This window comes from Schistocerca serialis, chromosome 11 (assembly GCF_023864345.2).
Source record: "Schistocerca serialis cubense isolate TAMUIC-IGC-003099 chromosome 11, iqSchSeri2.2, whole genome shotgun sequence".
Classification (NCBI taxonomy): Eukaryota; Metazoa; Arthropoda; class Insecta; order Orthoptera; family Acrididae; genus Schistocerca; species Schistocerca serialis.
The window spans coordinates 154,423,854-154,448,723 of NC_064648.1; the positions used below are offsets into that span (position 1 = coordinate 154,423,854).

At 40.5% G+C, this 24,870-nt stretch overlaps 1 protein-coding gene across 9 annotated transcripts in view; it reads right to left on the reverse strand.

The window, feature by feature from the left end:
- The window catches only part of LOC126427094 (zinc finger protein ZFP2-like), a 718,966-nt gene that overhangs the window by 360,088 nt on the left and 334,008 nt on the right, over positions 1–24,870 (reverse strand). For 4 of the 9 annotated variants that reach the window (XM_050089297.1, XM_050089291.1, XM_050089288.1 and 1 more), the window contains one exon: positions 16,809–16,901. The exons of the other annotated variants lie outside the window; for them this stretch is intronic. In XM_050089297.1, coding sequence (XP_049945254.1) covers positions 16,809–16,901 — 93 coding nt within the window. The remainder of the gene's footprint in view (positions 1–16,808; positions 16,902–24,870) is intronic. 9 annotated transcript variants of the gene reach the window in all.

The following is a 24,870-nucleotide window of genomic DNA, read 5'->3' on the forward strand; positions in this document are numbered from 1 at the left end:
GCAACTGCTGACTAGCAGTGGCAAGACTGGAGAAAGAACAGAAAACAGCAAAATCGTCCACAAACGAGGAGCATTGGGCAGGACTCCGGATAGTGGACGTGATACTGTTAATGGCGACGGCAAAGAGGGTGACACTTAAAACGCTTCCCTGAGGAACACATATGAATCAGACAGCACATTACCAACCCTATATCAAAAGAGGCGGTGGGAAAGAAAGGACCGAATGAAGATGGGGAGACGGCCACGAAAGCCCCACTCATGGAGTTGATTGAGGATATGGCGGTGCCAAGTAGTGTCATACGCCTTATGAATATCAAAGAATACACCTAGACAATGCTGGTTACGCAGAAAGGCCTGCTGGATGGCTGCCTCAAGCAAGGTCAAGTTATCTATAGCTGAACGACACCTCCGAAAGCCACACTGAGAGGGGCTAAGGAGCTGCCTGGTCGAGCAGCCAAACCAGGCAACGGTTGACCATGCGTTCCAACGTCTTCCTGACACAGCTCGTCAAAGCAATACTCCGATAACTACTCGGATGCGTTCGGTCCTTCCCCGGTTTGAGGAGGGGAATCAAAATCGCCTCCCGCCACGAGTCAGGGTATGTGCTGGATAACCATATCATATTAAAACAATTCAGGAGAACTTCCTTGGAAGGCAGTAACAAGTGCTGCAGCATGCTGTACCAGATTTGATCATGACCAGGCGCAGTATCATCAGCCACAGACAGCGCCGAATCCAGTTCCCACATTGTGAAGGGGCAGTTGTAGGGCTCAGAATTTTGAGACCGGAAGTCCAAGTGACCCCTATTGATGGCAGTGCGGTAGCGGCAGAAATTTGGATCACAGTTAATAGTGGCGGTAGATGCCGCAAAATGCATGGCCAGTGTCTGGGCAATGTCTCTCAGCGCCGTGAGAAGACTTCCCTGATGCAGCAATGCCGTGACAGGTAGTTGGCTGCCTTTCCCGGAAATCCTCCTGATGGCTTCCCATACTTTCGTAGAATTAGTGGAGCGGGAGATGGAGTTCAAGAACGATTGCCATGACCGTCGTTTGCTCTCTTTAATCACGTGCCGCACTCTGGCCCTTGCCACCCGAAAGGCCACAAGATTGTCAGCTGAGGGACGGTACTTTAAGCGGCGCAGAGCTGCACGGCGGGCTCGGATGGCTGAGCGGCACTCAGTGGTCCACCAAGGAACAGGACGCCTCTTGGGATGACCGGATGACTGTGGGATTGACAATTCAGCAGCATGGGAGATTACGGCTGTAACATGGTCTACCCATTAGTGGACGCTGGCACGGTGTTCCAAAACAGCCATTTCGCTGAAAAGTGTCCAGTCAGCTCGGCAGAGGTGCCACCGGGGCGGCACTGGTAATGCCATAGCCTCATCCAGGAGGCGAATCCAAAGGGGGAAGTGGTCACTAGAACGGAGGTCAGCAGCAACCTCCCACAGAGCAGAATCTGCGAGTGCTGGAGAGCGAAAGGAAAGGTCAATAGCTGATGACGACCCAGAAGCAGTACAGAAATGAGTGGGAGCACCAGAGTTGAGGATGCACAGTTCTTCAGACATCATGAGGCTTTCCAGAATGCGACTCCTGGGGCAAGTAGTTGAAGAGCCCCATAAGACATTGTTGTTGTTGTTGTTGTTGTTGTTGTTGTTGTTGTTGTGGTCTTCAGTCCTGAGACTGGTTTGATGCAGCTCTCCATGCTACTCTATCCTATGCAAGCTTTTTCATCTCCCACTACCTACTGCAACCTACATCCTTCTGAATCTGCTTAATGTATTCATCTCTTGGTCTCCCTCTACGATTTTTACCCTCCACGCTGCCCTCCAATACTAAATTGGTGATCCCTTGATGCCTCAGAACATGTCCTACCAACCGATCCCTTCTTTTGGTCAAGTTGTGCCACAAACTTGTCTTCTCCCCAATCCTATTCAATACTTCCTCATTAGTTATGTGATCTACCCATCTAATCTTCAGCATTCTTCTGTAGCACCACATTTCGAAAGCTTCTATTCTCTTCTTGTCCAAACTATTTATCGTCCATGTTTCACTTCCATACATGGCTACACTCCATACGAATACTTTCAGAAATGACTTCCTGACACTTAAATCAATACTGGATGTTAACAAATTTCTCTTCTTCAGAAACGCTTTCCTTGCCATTGCCAGCCTACATTTTATATCGTCTCTACTTCGACCATCATCAGTTATTTTGCTCCCCAAATAGCAAAACTCCTTTACTACTTTAAGTGTCTCATTTCCTAATCTAATTCCCTCAGCATCACCTGACTTAAGACATTATGAGCATTGAAGACTCCCAGAAGAAGAAATGGGTGGGGGAGTTGGCTAATAAGGTCTGCGAGAGCCTCAAGAGTCTATCGCATCCTGAGGTGGTAAGTAAAGTGAACATACTGTGAGCCTCCGACCCACAAGAATGTCAACTGCAACTGCTTGCAAGTCTAACGAGAGGGAGCTCAGATGAGGGGTACATGTCACGGACAAAAACCGCAACACCACCCTTTGCCCTTTCCCCCGTCAGATCATCTTTCCAATAGACGGTCTAGCCCCGTAAAGAAGGAGCATTAGTGGCCTGAAAATGTGTCTCTTGGAGACATAAGCACAAAGGGCACTCTCGTACAAGGAGTTGTAATTCGACTACATGTGTCCTGAACCCATTCAGGTTCCACTGTAATATGGGAGCCAGTGATCAGGGGGGCTGAACTCTCACCCTGCCTCTGTGCTTTGGAGGAGAGCCCGTACTGGCCGGAGAATTATTCCTGGGGCGAGAAGATCGCCCCCGGTCGACGTCAATGTCCATCAACTCCGATGACGATGCATGGGAGATGTCAGTGCGATGGCCTCGTCATCGAACCGACCCTGACTAGTCTCCTCAGGTGGCAAAACCTTCAGCTTCGGCATCTTTGTCTTGGGGGGGGCTTAGAATGCAGAGCCTTGTCAACAGGTGGAGCATTACTCGCCTGGGCAGAAGGTCCCATATGGGGAGAGGGAGGAAGTACCCCAATGTCAGCAACCACAGCCTTGTCCGACGTTGCAGGGAGAGCCGCAGGTTGCAAAACAACCACAGCAGCACAATTGCACTGGCAAATGCAGGTATTAGTGCTATCACTAGCAACCTCCGTTTGCGTAACAACAGTGGTCAGTTGTACCGGTTTTTTCAGAGCGGAAGCAAAAGATGTAGTGAACACAGGAGGTTGCATGGCCTTAAAGAGCTTCTTGGCCTCACCATAGGGGATGCGCTTAGATGTTTTAATCTCCTGTATCTTCCGTTCGTCGAGATAGATGGGGTAGACCCGGCTCCTGACAGGGTGACTCCCAGAGCAATTCACGCACTTCACAGGCGATGAACAATCAGCTCCTTCATGGGCAGGCTGACCACATTTACCACAAGTGGCTATCCCATTGCACCCCAACGTAGTATGCCCAAAGCGCTGACATGTAAAACAGCACATTGGGTTGGGGAAATATGGCCTTACTGGAAAACGTAAGAACCCCACTTTAACATGCTCTGGGAGTCGTGGGCAACTGAACGTGAGAATAAACGAGTTGGATTTGACTAGGTCCCCATCGACTCTTTTCATAATATGCTGCACATCAACAATACCTTCATCAGCCCATTCAGATTTTAACTCGTCTGTGGGGATATCCACCAAGTCCCTACATGTCACAACACCCTTACTGTAGTTCAGAGTGGAGTGGAGCTCGGTCTCGATAGCGTACTCACCGAGACAGGTTGCTTTCTGAAGAGAACCGACTTGACGGGAACTAGATGTCTCAACTAACAGAGTCCCATTGCGCAGTCGCTTCACAGATTTAAGTGTTCCTGCAATTCCCTCAAGACCCTTGTGGATGTAAAAGGGAGAAACCCTCTCAAAGCTACCCTCCGTCGTTTAATAATCAAAAACACATTCTGATTATCAGCATGTGCTCTGTTACGACAGTCTGATAAATCTCTATCAACACTAGGCGCTGGAGGACTCGCAGCACGAAGTCGCTTCTTCGATGGGGTGTGTTTTCCTACCAGTGGCCCACCCAAGCCACTGGTAGGGGAAATGTAGAGGTCGAAGGGTCCATTGCGGTCCCACGAGCAGCTAGGGAACTAAAGGTCTGCTCAGACAGAGTCCCGCGTGCCTGAGTAAGCCTTATACAACTGGGGTGCGGCAGGTGCCCCAGAGGTTGCCCGCTTGCGACTGTTCCACCTCAACAGCCATGCATCTCATAGGCGCGGAGCACACCGGAAGATTGAGGGGTTTTTATAGAGGTTGGCCTTCCTCGCAATCCAGGCGGTCAAGCCAAGATTACCATTCCCCGCAGCACACAACATTCCACCGCCGCGCCATACAGTGGTCGCTGAAGCATGTCCGGGGGTTACGGTGACAGGATACTGGCGGCACTGACCAGCACTGACCAGTCCCCAGCTCAGGACCCCGGGGTCACCAAGCCTGTACTCAGCAAATGAATGCTGAGCCCCTGGGGGCAGTATTATCGAAGAGAGACTACATAACTGTACCAGTTACCGAAGAAATTATAAGTAAAATTAACACTTCATTTCAGCACTTGAGTTTCAGCTGTGTAAATAACTATAAAAACATTGATTCATTTGAAATAAAATTTCCTACTTGATACTTCAAAATTTAAAGCCTGAAACACCTTTCACCTGCCATGCACATACAGTAAGATGAAGTACCAGAGAAAAATGTAAAAAATCATCCGATTTTTATTGATGAAACTGGTAAAGAAAAGAACTGAAAACATTTCTATCTGAACTGCTATTAAATGTATTTTTTCACAACTGCAGCATTGAATATTATGCCATTCTCTTGAGATAGCTCACTGCATGGAACATCAAATTCATTAAATGTCACATCAGTTTCATCCACAGAGGAAACTAAGGAGTACAGCATGACATGAAAGTGATAGGAATTATTACATGAAGTGCTGTTATTTTATAGGCATATAAATGACAAAGATTCATATATTATCATAAATAGGAAATAAACAACAAGGTCAACATGAGGATGGTGTCCTCTTCAAATGAATGAATGTGCTTTCATACATTTCATAGGAGGGGAGGGGTTAATACAACTGCAGATAAATTCAGGTGCCGAATTATGAAGAGCCAGTATACAATGAATACATATGAAGAAGCAATCAGAATGTGGACAACTACAATAGCAGTAAAACAAGTCTGTTACTGGAGCCTAGCAGAAGACCTTTAACATCATGGATAATCCAAAAATTCAGTCATCAAACCCAGAGATGACACCTAATGAGAAACGTGTCGGATTAAACAAACTATTTCATATTAACAGTAAAGACTGAGTCATCTCTGACAGCAAGTTGAATTAAGGTAACTAGATCAGTCAATTGTTTTTTAAAAAGTAACAACTGCACTGAAAATGAGTAATAACAAAGATAAAAGTAATGTATTGTGAATTGTAAACAGAAACCATTTCTTGGTGGTGGTCATGATTTGTTATTCAAATTATGTAATTTAATGAAGCAAGACTTCCATGATATTAATTAGTAATATGATCAGTACAGCAAGGAACATTGCAACACATGAAATGTAGACATAAATAGTAATAACAAAAGGTTTCGAGTTAGATGCAAAGGAAACTATCCAGAGGAAAAAAAATCATTTTTCAACAGGATGGAGCATCACCACACTGGCACCTGCATGAAAGAGCACTTCTTAACAATAAGCTGCCTTACTGAGGTATCAGCCATAAGGGGCATACACGTCTCACATTCAGCTGCTGACCTTGAAATTTGTCTGATCTTGCAGTATGTCATTTTGTCGGGGTTTGTGGAAGGCTCCATCCATTTGTCTTGCCATGCAACGACTTAAGGTTCACTAAAAAAACACCTTTGAGCACAAGATATCCAAATGTGCTTCAATAAGTATGAGACAAGTCTATTGCCTCGATGTCTGTTGCGTGTCCAGTGGAGGGGACACTGAATGTTTGTCAAAGGTGAATGGAAACACTGAAATTACACCAAATTGTGAAACATACCACATTATACATGCATGCATATAGAAGATGATGTTGTTGTTGTTGTCGTCGTCGTCGTCATCGTCATCTTCAGTCCTGAGACTGGTTTGATGCAGCTCTCCATGCTACTCTATCCTGTGCAAGCTTCTTCATCTCCCAGTACTTACTGCAACATACATCCTTCTGAATCTGCTTAGTGTATTCATCTCTTGGTCTCCCTCTACGATATTTACCGTCCACGCTGCCCTCCAATGCTAAATTTGTGATCCCTTGACGCCTCAGAACACGTCCTACCAACCGGTCCCTTCTTTTAGTTAAGTTGTGCCACAAACTCCTGTTCTCCCCAATTCTATTCAATACCTCCTCATTAGTTATGTGATCTACCCATCTAATATTCAGCATTCTTCTGTAGAACCACATTTCGAAAGCTTCTATTCTCTTCTTGTCCAAACTATTTATCGTCCACGTTTCACTTCCATACATGGCTACACTCCATACAAATACTTTCAGAAATGACTTCCTGACACTTAAATCTATACTCGATGGTAACAAATTTCTCTTCTTCAGAAACGCTTTCCTAGCCATTGCCAGTCTACATTTTATATCCTCTCTACTTCGACCATCATCAGTTATTTTGATCCCCAAATAGCAAAACTCCTTTACTACTTTAAGTGTCTCATTTCCTAATCTAATTCCCTCAGCATCACCCGACTTAATTCAACTAAATTCCATTATCCTCGTTTTGCTTTTGTTGATGTTCATCATATCGTCCTTTCAAGGCACTATCCCTTCCGTTCACCTGCCCTTCCACGTTTTGTTGTCTCTGACAGAATTACAATGTCATCGGCAAACCTCAACGTTTTTATTTCTTCTCCATGGATTTTAATACCTACTCCAAATTTTTCTTTTGTTTCCTTTACTGTTTGCTCAATATACAGATCGAATAACATCGGGGAGAGGCTACAACCCTGTCTCACTCCCTTCCCTACCGCTGCTTCCCTTTCATGCCCCTCGACTCATAACTGCCATCTGGTTTCTGTACAAATCGTTAATAGCCCTTCGCTCCCTGTATTTTACCCCTACCACCTTCAGAATTTGAAAGAAAGTATTCCAATCAACATTGTCTAAAGCTTTCTCTAAGTCTACAAATGCTAGAAATGTAGGTTTGCCTTTCCATAATCTATTTTCTAAGATTAGTCGTAGGGTCAGTATTGCCTCAGGTGTTCCAACATTTCTGTGGAATCCAAACTGATCTTCGCCAAGGTCGACTTCTACCAGTTTTTCCATTCATCTGTAAGGAATTCACTTTAGTATTTTGAAGCTGTGACTTATTAAACTGATAGTTCGGTAATTTTTCACGTCTGTCAACACCTGCTTTCTTTGGGATTGGAATTATTATATTCTTCTTGAAATCTCAGGGTACTCTGCCTCCTCACCAGATGGTAGAGTTTTGTCGTGACTGGCTCTCCCAAGGCCGTCAGCAGTTCTAATGGAATGTTGTCTACTCCCGGGGCCTTGTTTCGACTCAGGTCTTTCAGTGCTCTGTGAAACCCTTCACGTAGTATCTTATCTCCCATTTCATCTTCATCTACATCCTCTTCCATTTCTATAATATTGTCCTCAAGTACATCGCCATTGTATAGACACTCTATATACTCCTTCACCTTTCTGCTTTCCCTTCTTTGCTTAGAACTGGGTTTCCATCAACGCTCTTGATATTCATACAAATGGCTCTTTTCTCCAAAGGTCTCTAATTTTCCTGTAGGCAGCATCTATCTTATCCCTAGTGAGATAAGCCTCTACATCCTTACATTTGTCCTCTAGCCATCCCTGCTTAGCCATTTTGCACTTCCTGTCGATCTCATTTTTGAGACGTTTGTCTTCTTTTTTGCCTGCTTCATTTACTGTGTGTTTATATTTTCTCCTTTCATCAATTAAATTCAGTATTTCTTCTGTTATTCTGTTACCCAAGGATTTCTACTAGCCCTCGTCTTTTTACCTACTTGATCCTCTGCTGCCTTCACTACTTCATCCCTCAGAGCTACCCATTCTTCTTCTACTGTACTACTTTCCCCCATTCCTATCAATTGTTCCCTTATGCTCTCCCTGAAACTCTGTACAGGCTCTGGTTCTTTCAGTTTATCAAGATCCCATCTCCTTAAATTCCCACGTTTTTGCAGTTTCTTCAGTTTTAATCTACAGTTCATAACTAATAGATTGTGGTCAGAGTCCACATCTGCCCCTGGAAATGTCCTACAGTTTAAAACCTGGTTCCTAAATCTCGGTCTTACCATTATATGATCTATCTGATACCTTCGAGTATCTCCAGGATTCTTCCATGTATACAACGTTCTTTCACGATGCTTGAACCAAGTGTTAGCTATGATTAAGTTATGCTCTGTGCAAAACTCTACCAGGCGGTTGCCTCTTTCATTTCTTAGCCCCAATCCATATTAACCTATTATGTTTCTTTCTCTCCCTTTTCCTACTCTCGAATTCCAGTCACCCATGACTATTAAATTTTCGTCTCCCTTCACTACTTGAATAATTTCTTTTATCTCATCATACATTTCTTCAATGTCTTCATCATCTGCAGAGCTAGTTGGCACATAAACATTTACTACTGTAGTAGGCGTGGGCTTCATGTCTATCTTGGCCACAATAATGTGTTCACTATGCTGTTTGTAGCAGCTTACCCGCACTACTATTTTTTTATTCATTATTAAACCTACTCCTGCATTACCCCTATTTGATGTGTTTATAACCCTGTATTCACCTGGCCAAAAGTCATGTTCCTCCTGCCACCAAACTGCACTAATTCCCACTATATCTAACTTTAACCTATCCATTTCCCTTTTTAAATTTTCTAGTCTACCTGCCCGATTAAGGGATCGGGCATTCCACACTCCGATCCGTAGAACACCAGTTTTCTTCTCCTGATAACGCCCTCTTGAGTAGTCCCTGCCCCGAGATCCGAATGGGGGACGATTTTACCTCCGGAATATTTTACCCAAGAGGACGCCACGATCATTTAACCATACAGTAAAGCTTCATGACCTCGGGAAAAATTACGGCTGTAGTTTCCCCTTCCTTTCAGCTGTATAGAAGATGTACTCTTGATAAATTGAATGGTTCTTCTGGAAATAAAAGCTTTATAGCGATACATCTAAACATAAATTTATCCTGCATTTATATCTTTATTTGTGTCCAGGATATAGCCTTTTGGAACCTACACAGGTTCTGGTTACACAGCTATCACTCCCCTTTCAGTAGAATAGGGTAATTTTAGTCTGTTTTCATGTGCTGAAAGTATTTCTTAATTTTTTTATTTTCTTTGTATATTTGATTTCTCTTTCAGTGTGAAATCACACGGTAGCCTATATCCTGGCCAGAGAGAGGGTGTGAAGGTTATTCATTCATTGGTTCACTTGTTCATTCATTCTTAGATCCACACATTGTGTTCTACATATCATATAGTCTCGAGGGTTGCAGAATGTGACACATTGCATATTAAAAAGTAGAAGCTGCTATTGCAGATTACTTCTGTAAGGTCTACTGACAATCAGATTGCCCTGACGATCGCTAATCTCCTCACACTGATAATTATGGGACGTTTCCAGATTGCATCATCACCACCACCACCACCACCACCACCACCACCACCACCACCACCACCACCACATACATAAACATTTAAGAGATTGTATCTAAATTTAAAGTTTTCTTATTTCTACATCCTTCCCAATTACTTTAAATACACAATGTGATCAAAAATATCCAAACACCCCCAAAAACATAGGTTTTTCATATTAGGCGCATTGTGCTGCTTTCTACTGCCAGGTACTCCCTATCAGCAAACTCTGTAGTTATTAGACATCATGAGAGAGCAGAATGTGGCACTCCGGAGAACCCACAGACTTCGAACTTGGTCAGGTGATTGGGTATCACTTGTGTCATGTGTCTGTATGCCAGATTTCCACACCCCTAAACAATCCTAGGTCCACTGTTTTAGATGTGATAGTGAAGTGGAAACGTGAAGGGAGATGTACAGCACAGAAGCGTACAGGCTGACCTCGTTTGGTGACTGACAGAAACTGTCGACACTTGAAGAGGGTTGTAATGAGTAACAGGGAGACATCTATACAGACCATTACACAGGAATTCCAGACAACTTCATTATTCACTGCAGTTATTGTGATTGTTAGGTGGGAGGTGAAAAAACTTATATTTCACCATCCAGCACCTGCCCATAAGCCACACATGATGCAGGTAAATTCAAAATGACGCCTCGCTTGGTGTAAGGAGCGAAAACATTGGACAATTGAACAATGGAAAATCGTTGTGTGGAGTCAAGAATTATGGTACACAATGTGGTGACTTGATGGCAGGCTGTGGGTATGGCAAATACCTGGTGAACATCATCTACCAGTGTGTGTAGTGCCAATAGTAAAATTCGGAGGTGGTTCTGGTGTTATGGTGTCATAATGTTCTTCGTGGAGGGGGCTTGAACCCCTTGTTGTTTTGCATGGCGCTATCACAGCACAGGCCTACATTGATGTTTTAAGCACCTACTTGCTTCCCGAGCAATTTGGGGATGGCAATTGCATCTTTCAACATGATCAAGCACCTGTTCATAACGCATGGCGTGTGGTGGAGTTGTTATACGACAATAACATCCCTGTAACAGACTGGCCTTCGTAGAGAACTGACCTGAATCCTTTAGAATATCTTTGGGATGTTTTGGAATGCTGACTTCATGCCATGCATCACCGACTGACATCGATACCTCTCCTCAGTGCAACACTCTTAAGAATGGGCTGCCATTCTCCAAGAAACATCCAGCACCTTGTTGAACGTATGCTTGCAAGAGTGGAAGCTGTCACCAAGGATAAGGATGGACCAACACCATATTCAATTCCTGGATTACCGATGGAAGGTGCCACGAACTTTTAAGCCATTTTCAACCAGGTGTCTGAATACTTTTGATCACATGGTGTATGTCCTCTGTGGTCTCTCTTGTGGTCTTCCAAATATTTATATCCATTTCTGTTTTCCATGTGTTGCTATTTAAGTATGTTTCATAGTCTTACTAGACTCTTTTTCGTCTTATTATGTTATCTTGTGACAGTCCAACTTCTTCTGTACCTATGACCCATTTTGAACTGTTTTTTCTAGTGATTGCTACCTCAAATATCTGCCTTGTGAACCTGTCGTCGGTCATCCTGTGATGCATCCACAGAATTTCATCCCTCTATATCTAAAGGCGTCCGTTATTGTTTCTGTCTATCTATAGATCTCTCCTAAGGGTCTCTCTATCCCAATTCATTCACAGAAAACTGGTCCAAATATTGTGCTGAGAATTTTTCTTTCCTGCTTCTCAGTCAGTCATTTTTGTGTGACCATGAATCACAGTACTTTCTGCAGCAGGGTGTTATTAGAGTAGTAGTTTTGCATTGACAAAAACAGATTTTCTGTTACAATGACTCCGCATCAGCTGAGAAGCTTTTGAGCCAGAAACTCCTGTAGTTAGTTTGACAATAAGCAAGGATCTCACTTTCGAAAGACTGAAGATTTTGAACAGTGTGATCTCAAGATTTCAGCTGCAAAACGTGTGGACAAATGATGGCAGGATAATGGTGAAGACCTAAAATAGGAATAATCAGTCTGCAATGCAGGTCAGCTCGATTGTATCGACTTTAGAACCTAAAAAATTTGTCAACTCTTGTTGCCTCTAATTTAGTGTGTTTACTTTCACGTCCTTTTTTGCAAAGAAACAATTTGTTTTACTAATATTATACTTAAAACAGTTTCTCCTCTTATTATTCTCTATTTGTCTAGGATTACTTTTAGTACTAATTTTCTGCTCAATTATCATACCTCTAACATCAATACTATTTATTAATTCACTATTACTTCAAAATGCTCACAAGACTGATTCAGATGATAATTTACTGTCATTTCTACTTTAATAATTTAACATCATATTACTCTGGTTACTAATCATTAGGACCAATAATAAGACACTGCTTTCATTCAGTTTATCTCACTTTCAGTATTGTTGTGCATAGATTATTCTAGCTTTGTTCAGTAACTTTCTCCTCCTGTCTTCAGTTGACAATTCACTGACCAGTGCAAAGCCTGCTGGCCTTTGCCACAAAACCTCCCTCCTCTGGGAGATATCTTCCACTTTCACTTCAATGAACCTTGCTCCCCTACCACAATGCAGTCTGGTATGCTTTGTTCACCGGCCTAAAGTCACTACTACTACTACTACTACTACTACTACATACTGCTCACGCTAATGTTCGATCTCTGCCACCTCATCATAACAAAGTCTGTCACATATTTCAAGACATGGACGTACATATGATACTTCCGTCAGAGATATGGCTCAAACCAAGTATGTACAGAAGTTCCATAAATTGAGAAGACTACATCTTTTTAAGAAGCAACAGATGTAACTGACAACTGGGTGGAGTAGGGCATACACATGCTCCGATTTATCACATAATGTGCTACACACATCCAATAATCATGAAGATAAACAAGAGGAATATGTTCAGAGAGATTACATCCATTAACAGAAAGTCACCAATGTGCGTCCTCTATGAACGTCCTGAAGTAGCCAGGTTTGGCTGCTTTAAATTGCACTTTGAACCGACATGTGAGCATATAATTATGCGCCACTCAGATCTTCCCCTTTTCACAGAATTCTTAGCTGGTGAAGGCTTCTTAAATTTCCTTTCCATGGAACTCACTATATCAGGAAACTATCTTGTACATTTACAAACCCTTTTATACCTGCCACTGTTATTGTCGTCGTTACTACTCTTACCATCACAACCATTAGTGGCAACAACTGTAATACTACTAGTACTGTCATTATTAATTTTTTTAGTTTATAGTCAGTATTACTTACATTGCCACTTCAGATATTCAAATCATTTTAATACTATTTGTCATATTAAAATTGTTGTTTCTTAGGTAACTATTATATACTTGTGAAACCCTGGTCCGATACAAAAGAGAACCTGATGGCTCTTGTCAGACTAGCATAAATAAATAAATAAATAAATAAATAATGTCTTGCTAATTGGATGATCTCTCCTGGATATTTAACGTATGTATCTTGTGACACTTCCTCATACCATGTTATAATGGAGAGATTATCTGTAGGCTTCCTGTCCAATACAGAGTTTTCTCACAGATGAATTTTAGACCGTTTTCTGTGACATTTTATGAAGCTTTTCAAGGTCAAGTTTGACTTCTCTAGAGTTTCTTAGAATAGTGAGTGTGTACTAAAGCCATACACCTCATGTTGATTCTCTGCTCTTTTTTAATTTCAATTTGGCTTCCCTTATCTCCTTCACCTATGTCTTCATAACTTTTTTCAGAATTATTTTAAATTGGAGGGGGTCAATTTAACATTTAGGGTTGTACTCATTAATGTCTGGTGGATAGCTGCCACTGTTTTCCTGTCCCTTTTGAATTCCTCTGAAGTACTGAATCAAGATTTTCCTATCAAATCGTAAGCCTTTCTGACACTTGGCATAAGTTGCCACAGTATTTACAAATCATCATCTTTGCAAAATTGACTTTGGTTCCCGTATCTGTTCTCTACACGATTGCCTTTTGCAAAATCATGCCTTATACTCAACTATTAATGGGCCTACTTGTTCATCCAGTTGACTTCACAGGGCTTTTTAAAGAACTTTGGACGTAACAGGATGCAGCGAAATTCCCTGCAGTTATTCAGACTGCTTTTATCTCATTTTTGTGAAGAAGATCAATTAACGCACATTTCCACTCTTCAGTAATTTTTTTTCACTTTTTCAAATGTGTAACATAATTCTGCCAGTTGCCTGTGTGAGATTACTGTTGTTCAGTATCCATATCTCGATACTTCTGCTATGAGTTTATGTCTTCTGTAGATGACTTGCTATTTTCCAAAGTACTGATTTCCTTCAGTTCTTCAACGGATGATTTTTAATCTGAATTGTTTTGCCTCCAAAATCTAGTTCTTTCAGAGGCACACAGTCAAGATCTGAGTGAAAGTAATGGACTAAAATTGTTATTTTTTGTTGGTTTCAAGTGACCCCAGTTTACACTCCTTTTTATAGCCTTGAACATTCTTTTCTATACTTTCAAGAATTCCTGCCATTTTCTGGGGTTTGTAACTATTTAAAATTTTCAATGCTTGTTCCCTCGCATCTACTACACACTGATCATATGCAATGTTCTACTACCTGTGTTCTCTCCTCCTTTGTCATTAGCTTAATTTCATAATGATTTTTAGTATGTCTGCAAGTTTCTTACAATTCATGGCATATGAACGAATAATTTGTTGAAAATTTTTTTACTCATAATACGAGTGTTAATGGATTAATGATGAGTGATTTATTCGTATGTGTTTCTTATATGCAGGAGACGTTGAAATCAGTAAAAAAAATCCTTTCTTGTTCTTACAGAGTATTTTTGTATCCTTATTGGCTATAACAACATGGTATATCTGAAACTCACATAAAGTGGAGTTAGGAAAATTTCATTTTTGTAGGTTCTTCGCCGGTTTAATTTATGTGGTAGTGTTTTTGATCTCATTCTCCCAGCTTTATCTCACCATTTTCATATATTCTCTATTGAACTCCTGTTTTCTATAATTTTCTTGTTGGAACATATGCATGACATCCCACCAGTCAGACACTGAACCAGTTCAGTGGCATGCTTTTAGATTTGCTACTATTAGCTTTGATTAGCACACAAATGTTATGGGTATGGTTCAGGAACTCAAACAGGAATCCTTGGAGGGAAGATGTTCTTTTCGAGAGTCAATGTCGAGACGATTTAGGGAACTGGCATTTGAGGCTCACTGCAGATGTAAATGTTGATCAGTGTGTATTTTAAGGGAAACATAATGAAACTTTGTGTGTCTGATTTGGATACTACTATTTGCCTATAATATAATGCATCACACTTTGTGTATCCTCCAGAACTGTCAGAGACAGACAGTTTTATTTTTCTGTTTACTGTTTTTTCATCTAATGTCTTGTTAATGAAATCACCTGTTTGTGTATACTGAAACTGAAAATGATTAATAGGATTTAGTAATTTTAATATTCTGGACGAGTGAATTTTGATGTGTACCATAAATAGTGAGTTTTGATGTAACAATGGGAAGAAATCAATTATGTAAGGTTGCTGTTGGGCAGTATAGTCATGTATGGCGAACTTGTAAACATAGACAAATACCTTTTTTCTGTTGCACTGTGGATTGTAAAGATAATGGACAAAATGGAATTAAAGTTATGCATTCCATATTAATTTTCCACATAATAGCATGAAGGCAGCAACTTGGAAATGATGCAGAGGCATGTTTACTAATGGAAAATTTTATTAAGCACAATGCCAAAAAACTAAGTTAATAGTCCAAAATGTCGATTTACCTCTTATTGTGGACTGATGTAATGTGGGAAAATATCAGAGCAGTGACAGTAAAGGAACATATTTGCTAAATGAATTGATTTCAATATTGAACACATTCTCCAAACTGAATTCCATATGCAAAACTACTATGCCTGTGCCCCACAGAAAATTATTATTGCACCATGCATATACAACAGAATGAAGCCTAACAAACAAATGCTTAATTTGGGAAGAGAAAATTTGATGCAGGAACCAGTTATGGCAGATTCACTCTTTTTTTAAATACCATACTCACTGTCCCTAGCATGATAAATTGTTTCCTTAACTGGCATGCTTGCACAATCACCAGGCATCAATGTGCCTGATGGTCCTTTACAGACACCACCAAGACAATAGAAATTAGGGCTTGTATGGAGACAACAGACAGTTGCTTTTCCCTCACTCTGCTTGCCAGTGGAAAAGGAAAGGAAATGACTGATAGTGGTGGAGCATACCCACCGCCATGCACCATGAAGTGTCTTGCATAGTATGTTTTCTAATTTAGGTTTTTCAGTCCTCTTCCTTATATTCCCCAATGTTTGTTAGGTTTTATTCCTGTGAGAAGTTTATGAATCTAACCATCCACTTTCTCTTACGCAAGGTGGACAAAATTAATACCACAACATTTTATTTTACTGGGTTAAATTTTATGCTTCATACAAGCAGACCTTATCAAAGTTGTAGGTTGTGGCAAGTAGATAATTTATTTGGATCTGCTGTGACTTCTGTTGTGAGGAAATACACGTATTTATCTGCATGGGCCCAAGAGTTTTTCTGTGACTGACAAATCTATAAGTAATTCAACATATACCATTGACGTAGCCATACTGTAACTATTTTAAGATCAATGCATCGAGGATGATCTATCACATACAAAGAGTATCACACTTTGTACCTTTGGCACCTTTGAAAATTTTTGGTTCAAACTGACAAATATCAATGATTCACTGAAAAGATGAATCATGTCCAATGTATTCTTCTGCAATCCATTAATCATAAGTTAATCGAAGGAGGAATATTTTTCGAATGACCTACACTCTCAGAGTTTACACTTATACAAAATGTTTAACATCCAGAAGGGTCACTGAAAACATGGTTAAACATATTGTTACAAATTCTGTTTGGATTCTACTCAGAACAATATGCAAGTAACAGTTGCTAATCCACATCAAGTGGAATAGCACAAGAGTACTGTAAAATTATTAATTGCACTTATGTCAAGAAAACTCATAATCTGTGCCTGTCCCACAGTAATGCATTTCTTACATTAAGCAATTACGCAAATACATTTTTATCATTCTACATGCAATGAATCAGAGATGGGAGTGCTTACAGTATTCTCAGTTTCACCCAGATCCAAATTTAGTTCAGGATCCTCCTTGATAAAATCATTTGGCCAAGAGGTTCCCAAGTTATCTTCAAGACACTGAAAGAAAGAAAAAACTCTCAGTTAAAACTGCTTGTACCCTTCTGTACTTATGACATGGCTCCTAATATTTCTTCTTTTATGAATATCATACAAATTTTCAGAGATTTGTATCATGTACACACACAAAAATTTAAAAAATATAGTTTATTGAGCAGCTATTCTGCCAACATGTATCACTGTAATTTCACACAGTGCCATACTGCACTAATTTTACATATAATCAGTCAGTACATAGTGTACTTCATAGTGCTTGCTGACCCTTATCCTTCATCTGGTAACCTCACAGTTTGCTCGTACCAAGAAGAAGAGGGAGTGTGCTACTCCCTGTGCATTAACATAGGACAGTAAAGGTGGTAAGCCCAAGAACTGCAATGAAATGAATACCCCTAGCTGCACACTGGCATTGATATAAGTGAACGGCGACAGGTGAAAATGTGTGCCCCATCCAGGACTCAAACCTGGGATGTCCTGCATACATGGCAGATGCTCAATCCATCTGAGCCACCCAGGACAAAGAGGATAGTGTGACTGCAGGGATTTATCTCTGGCATGCCTACCCTGAGACCCACATTTCCAACCTATTGTCCTGCGCTATACTCATAGTGCCCCTGCCCATTATACTCATTACTTGCGGCTTTTTGCCCATACCCGTAAGAGTACGGGCACTTTTTGTGCATCTGTGTTGAAGAAGATTGTCAAATGACCAGTGAGCCTTATATATATGAAGATGGTATCTGTTCTTTTGTACCTGTCCGAAAGAACAGGTACCATTTTCATATACTCAAGAACTAAGACTAGCACTGTCACTTGAGACTCAAGTGCACATGGAATTGGATGGTGTTTGTTGCTTCTGTCTCAACTTACTTCGAAAGATTGTTTATGGACTTTTGAGTGAATGGTTAAGAGTTGAAGGCTGTGATTATAAGGAGGTGCTGAGAGTTATAGTTACTGGTATTTATAGAAGAAAACGAACAAAACATGTCCACGTTTTCTGATCCAGTGAACCGATATGGGTGAAGAGAAACTAAGGGTAAATATTTTGTAAGTCTCCAAAAACTAAAGTAGAATTTTAAAATGGTTGATGGCAATTCCTCAGACAGTCTGACTCAGAGTTGTTTTGTGTGTGATCCACATTTCAGTGAGGAACAACAAATCTTTATCACCAGTAAACAAGTTGAAATTTTAAGACAAGGGTGGTCTCTTAAAACCAGAGCGGCTCAGTGGTTCATCGTGTATTTCCCAGTTTACTGAAATATCTAACGAAAATATTACACAAAAGAAAATCTTCAGTAAAGCACTTGCTTAAGGGAAGCTGCTGAAAGAAGACAGTAAACAAGCTGCAGTTTCAATGTCTGCCAGTGCTTCTTCAGCTGAGGAAAATGTAGGGAGCTGATCAGTACTGGACGGAGTAGTAATCACATTACAACAATGTTCATGTGCCAGGAACTGGAAATTGTCAGATTACGTGATAAATTAAGGACAGCAAATGCCGAAATCAATCTCTTCCAAAAACAAGTCTCAGATGAAAACCATAAGATAGCTCAGACAAATGTCCTAGATCATTGTAAACTCAGTAAAAACAGAAAATCATATTTGTCACTATGTTAAAGAAATGCCAATTTAGAAACAGCAATAGAATGCATTATGTGATGTGACAATGAATTTATTCTGGATAGCATGCTCTTGAAAAATAGTAGCTCAAAGGATATAGACATTGTTTGAAGCACGCATTGTTGCAACAACCTTCTGAAACATCTCCAAAATTAAATGATCTCAAATGCTCATGTGAAATAAACAAAGAGCCCATAGAACAATTAGGAATTATTTTCGGAAAGGACAAAATGAAAACAAAGATACGCTGATTTTGGATGAAGTAAAGCACAAGGAAAGCTACATTTCAATAACACTTTGCTGAAAGTTTGTTTCGTCAATTTATGGGTATATACTTCAGACGATTGTAGCAATAACTTTGCCTATCATTGCTCTGGTGTTCATACGTGTTGCTCTGATTCATAACCGTATTCACCCTATTTTAGTGTACTCCAGTCACAATGCCACTCCTAGCGATGTCTAGCATAAATTGATTCAAGTAATTATCTAGCTAGAGCAAGCCAGAATGACACTTTTTTCATTCCCTTCTTATGGTACAGTACACAACTGAATAAAAAAGTCCAGCAGTGTCTAGGAATTACTGGCATAGAAAATAAAGTTCCTTGCTCAATATCAAATGCAGTTGACATGACACATTAACAATTACTATGGCAGGAGAGGATCCTATAGCATGATGTATGAGAAACAATGCATAGAATGACTGTGACTGGCTGGATGGTACGGTACATATTAGACCACAATCTCTGTAACAATGTATGATTTAACAAATGGTCTCTAGCATGGAAATCATGCATTTCTGGACATAAGACCCTTTCTGGTTTGTATCCTCTCCTCAATCAATCCCTGTTTGTAAATGGTGGAGAAAACACCCTATATCAGGGTCGGCCAAACGCTGCACAGTGTGCAGACATGCGGAAGTGCTGCACACTTGCACACGTGTGCAACAGCGACATCTGTTATTAGACATGTGTCCTAATTGAACGGCGGCGGCTCCACTTCCCTGTTTATGTGGTACAAGCAAGAGCGCAACATACCCAGTCTCGTTTACCCCTGGTAACCGTAACCTTAACAGAGAAGTATTGAGAAATGGCAGGTACTGTGAAAAAGCAAAGGACGGGAGATCTATGTTCTCTGTTGTTTAAAATGACTGGGAACTGCAATTCTTTTTTGTAGCCGTTGGTGAAAACTCAGTGTTTGCTATGCCACCGAATAATAGGCGACCAGCGTAAGTTTTCAATTGAAAGACACTACAATACATATCACAAAGACGAGTGTAGTGTACTCAAGAGTGAAGAACGACAAGCAAAATTAAATGTCCTTAAGAAAATGGATGAGACACATCATCTCGATTATCATTTCTCATGACCAGTGATAAACATGTTTGGATTTATTCCTTTCATACTTAAAAATGATTGTTTACTAACTGTGCATTAGTGCCTCATTCTGCTCCATGTTACGTTAGTATCAGGGAAGTTGGTCATTAAACCGATTGTTCCAATGTATACTTACATTTAGGGTTTTTTTTAATGTGTGAAGGGCTACGCTCATCTGAAGTCGATAAAACGTAACATTCATCGAATTGTCGGTTATTATGCAGAATTCAGACGGAGCTGATGAAAGATGTAGCAATAATGGTATTGAAATTACAGGTGATCGAGAGGTCTGCGGTTATCATTCTGTTCGGAGGTCAGTGAGACAGAAATTATGTGGGTGTGACTGAGGGCACCGAGAATTAGTTATAGGAAACCTTGCATTAGTTTAATGTTATTTGAAATCATGAATAAGGTTCGTTGCAAGTCACTAAGTGCTCTCTTTCTTAAATACTAGATCAAAAACATTACTCGTATCTACCTGCCGTCAGTCAAGCTGCCTTAATAAAAACCCACGGTTGTTAACTGTATTACTTGTCTTACTGGGTTAAACTGTTAACATAAAACTAGACATCAATGAGTAGACTGTGACAGTATTTTAAATGTTTAATCCATGAAATACCTTCCCATGGTTGGCTTGCAAGCTGTGGAAAGAGCACTAGAATGCGCTAGTACACAGTATCCTAGCAAGTGGATAAAGCAAAATCTATGGGTAGAAACATGCACTACATGAACGCTGACAGCTGCGGCGTGCACGCTGTGACCCGGAAGTTGCCCATGTGCAGGAGCACCGCACGCGTGCAGAATTTCTGGCCGGTCCTGCCCTATATAGTGGTGTTATGTTCAGATTATTAAATCAATGCTCACTGCATGTATTATGTGAGCTATAGTGTAAAGCACAAGCCTTAAAGCGGGGCTGAGAAGTACTTAGTTTGTAAATGTGACAGTGTTGGTGGGAAAGGGACTGGATTGGTAAATGTGTCATGTTGTTGCTGCCTACTGTTGAAAGCATGTTGTAAAGCTGTGTAATTATGTTGCTGTCACTGAATTAATGAATCATCAGAATGTTGATGTTATTTCTTGTAACATTATCACTATTTTTACAGTGTTATACTCGCATAATATTTATATTGCCTGGCCTCATTCTTACTTTTCCAATTTTTATATGGGGCTGATCTGCAATTCCCATGAAAACTGATCATCTTTATTACAGAAAATAGTGATGCAGATGGTGGTTTCCATTCATTATACCAATGATGATAATGCATTCATGAGGTGCAAACAATTATGAACGAAGTATCTGGTTGATCTGCAACCAGTGCCCAGTGACTGAAATTTCTCACGTCCTGGAGGTTAGAGATGTTTGTGAGAACTGAAAAAATTTTCCAATATTAAATATTTCTTATGACATTCTTAACACATACAATTGCTCTTCCCCTCATTTATGTGTTGTTAAAAATTCTTTTCAAATAACCAACTTTCTCCCTCTCTCACATTAATTAATGGTCTCACTGTGTTAAATAGCCACAAAAGATTCCCATGCATAGAAAACAAATCAGCATTTTACTATCTCATAAGGTATCAAACACATTTCTCTGTAGTTCTCTCATGTTCATATTATGCAGTGTTAAGGCAGAAAGAGAGTCACCTGTACTGGATCATGATGGCACAGTTTAATTATTGTATAAAAGCCAGGAATTCGAATTTGCTGCTTGCAGGTCATTTGTTATGCTGTTTATATTTTGTCGCCCTATACCGGAAAATACTGCATGAATGGTCAGTCACAGCTGGATAAGAATTCAAAGTGGTGCAGAGATTGTGAACTTGCTGTAAATGTTCAGAAAACATATATCTATTTATATAGTGTGTGTGTGTGTGTGTGTGTGTGTGTGTGTGTGTGTGTGTGTGTGGGGGGGGGGGGCGGGGTCTGAATTGAATTCCTAAGTGATTTAAACTGCTGAGGCCATCGGTCTGTTCAGAAATGTAAAATTGCACTTTTATAGCACACTTTGGTTAACTGGTAAAATACTGGTAAAATGAAAACAGTCCACAAAGGAGATTGCTTATAAAACATTTGTACAATCCATACTAGAAGCCTGCTCAGGTGTGTGGCACCTGCACCACATATGATTTTCACAGAATACTCAACATATACAAAGATGAGCGGCACAAATTTTCACAATTTACAGTGTCGTGCAGATGCTAAGAAACAAGACACACAGATGCTTTAAGATTGATGCAAACTATCCTATGAAATACTATTTACAGAGATTTAAGAACCAGCTTTAAGTGATGAATCTAGAAATATATATCATCCTATTACATGTCACTTCCCTGGGAGCATAAGGACAAGACTTCACTAATTACAGCATGCACATAGTAAATTTCACAACAATTTTCCTACACTCTGTATGTGAATGGAATGGAAGAAGCCCTACTTACTGGTGCAGTAGGAAGTACTATCTGCCATGTAACTCTCAGCAGATTCCAGAGTATGGATTTTTATGAGGACATGGATGTAGATGCTGTTCACTCTTTTTCCATTTTCCCTTCCATTCACCTATAATAATACAACACAACATCTCCAGCTGAGTTAGAATCTACACTTTGAGTGTACTACTAAAAGGATGTCTGCTGTACGTGCAATCAGTAGACTGCACTTCCACCTTCCACATCCCCCCCCCCCCCCCCCCCCCCACACACACACACACACACACACACACACACACACACACACGGCTACAGTTCCCTTCCCTTCAGAGTAGTGGCATGTGAAGAACTGCACTGCTAATTGTCAGTAACAGTTAGGAGATACAGATGAAAGTCTCATGCTGCCCCTTGAGACTACTTGTGTGTGTATGAATGGCCAGAGACTGATCTAGTAGTGCTGAGATTATCTGGGCACATAAGTTACCAATTCCCTTTGTGTATGCCCTGATTTCTTTTATTTTATCATCATTTCTCCTGATGTAGTTGGGTGTCAAAACATATTTTGGCATTCAGAGGAAAAAAGCTGGTGATTGAAATTTTGAGGAAAGAACTCAATACAAAGAGAAACGCCTTTCTTCCCCTTACCACATCAACTCATAATGTGCACATGACACTTTTCCCACTACTTTGCAATAATACAAAACAAGCTTTCCTTCTTTGAACTTTCTCGGTACCCTCCATTCATCCTATCTACTAAGGATCCCATACTGTACAGCAACCATTAAATCTGTACGATTTATCATGTAAACCAAAAGTGGAGTTCTACAATTCTGGTGTGAGGGACCTCACATATTCTATTGTTCAGTGTCAACTACCACTTTCCACAGACTTGATGGCAACAATCAGTACAGAGCTGTTTACTGCCAATTTTTTTTTACTCAACGTGTTTGTGTGTTTTATACTGGTAGTTGGTTATTAGTGTGTTTAACTGCCATTTCATTATGGGTAGAAATTGTTGCCTTGAAAGGAGAGTTGTAAAAATTTGCTAGTCCTACCTGGCGAGCATGTACGTTTGCCGCAAGTTAAATGGCACAAATTAGTAGAATTTGTTTTTTATATATTTTGGAAATGTTAATGTTGTTAACTGTGAGTGTGTCTACATTCACATCTTAATTCTGCAGACCACTGTGATGTGCATGGCAGCGGTAACATCCCACTGACTTTTTCCCCATCCTATTCACACATGGAGTGCAGGAAGAATGACTGTTTAAATGTGTTCAAGAAATCTGCAATATATCTAATTTTGACAAGACACATATGGAAGGTATACATATGGGACTTCAGCACCAGGTGGTTGTAATTAAAGAACAGCTACTCGCACAGGTTCAGTGTGGACTTTGATGATCATATCAAAGCAAAACTTGGTAGCTGCATTAATGGGGAACTGGTTTACACTGGAAAAAATCAGTTCCGACTTTGGACACCCCAGTGCAAAATTTGACACTATACACTGTCTGACACTATGACATAAATGCTATCATTTGACAAACCATAACGTGAGTGAACAGCGTGGCTATCAAGTGAAACTATGGGCTTTTAGTGAAACAGTTTTCTGTGAAGAGCAGGAATTAAGAGTGCTGCACTGACACAGTAAGGTCTGAGCAGAGGACCAATGTCATTAAATGGTTTAAAGGAGATAAATTATAAAATAAACTCCAGAAGGCTTAAGAATACAGGATAAAAAATCAGGGCTCCTATGGAAAAACCCTGTTTGCAGGGACCAAGTGAGCTTGGTGCAGCATCTGGAAGAAAGAGGCATCTTATCTGGATGGTGTTGATTGCTATAACTGATCAAGTCGCAAATGTCCCAGTTAGGGCTAGTGTTTGTGTTGTATCTTGAGAACTGTTCGTTCCACAGTGTGGCATGGAGTACCTGACTGACACTTTTATTGATACTTTTATCATACTGGTATTTTTTGTTTTTGCTTTGCTTTGACTGGGTCAGTTTGGCTGGACCACCAGAGTGCCAATCTTATGTGCTGCTGCAGATAAAATGAGTACACCATTTGTTTGCAAATTGTATTTACAAGCCTCAAACAGCAGCAACTTATTTTCAGTTATCTGTGTGGATATAGTTTACTTTCTAATTTCTTTCATGTCTGAATAATTACCAGGCACAGTCTAGCAACCTAATAACTGGGTAGTGTGCAGTTTTTCCATCTTTGATATGAATAGGGGCTGACTGCTCTGTTCAGGTTTGAGCCTAGTTCGTGACTCTTAGCAAACAGCTCCAGGTGGTGTTAGCTTTGGTCACACTGCTTGAGGGTGTTGCCAATTGGCATCATTATGGAAGACTAGATGTCTACTATGTCCCACACATCCCCCGATTGGTCCACTACTGTGGCCCTCCTTGGAACTGCCCGCACTGGAGGTGACCTGTCATCTGTGGTTGAGTGATAGGTAGCTCCAGCAAAAGAATTTCTGAGGGGCTGTCCAGAGTTCCACCCCAGATAATACAACAAACAAATTCTGGGTGCTATTTGTGGCTGAGCCAG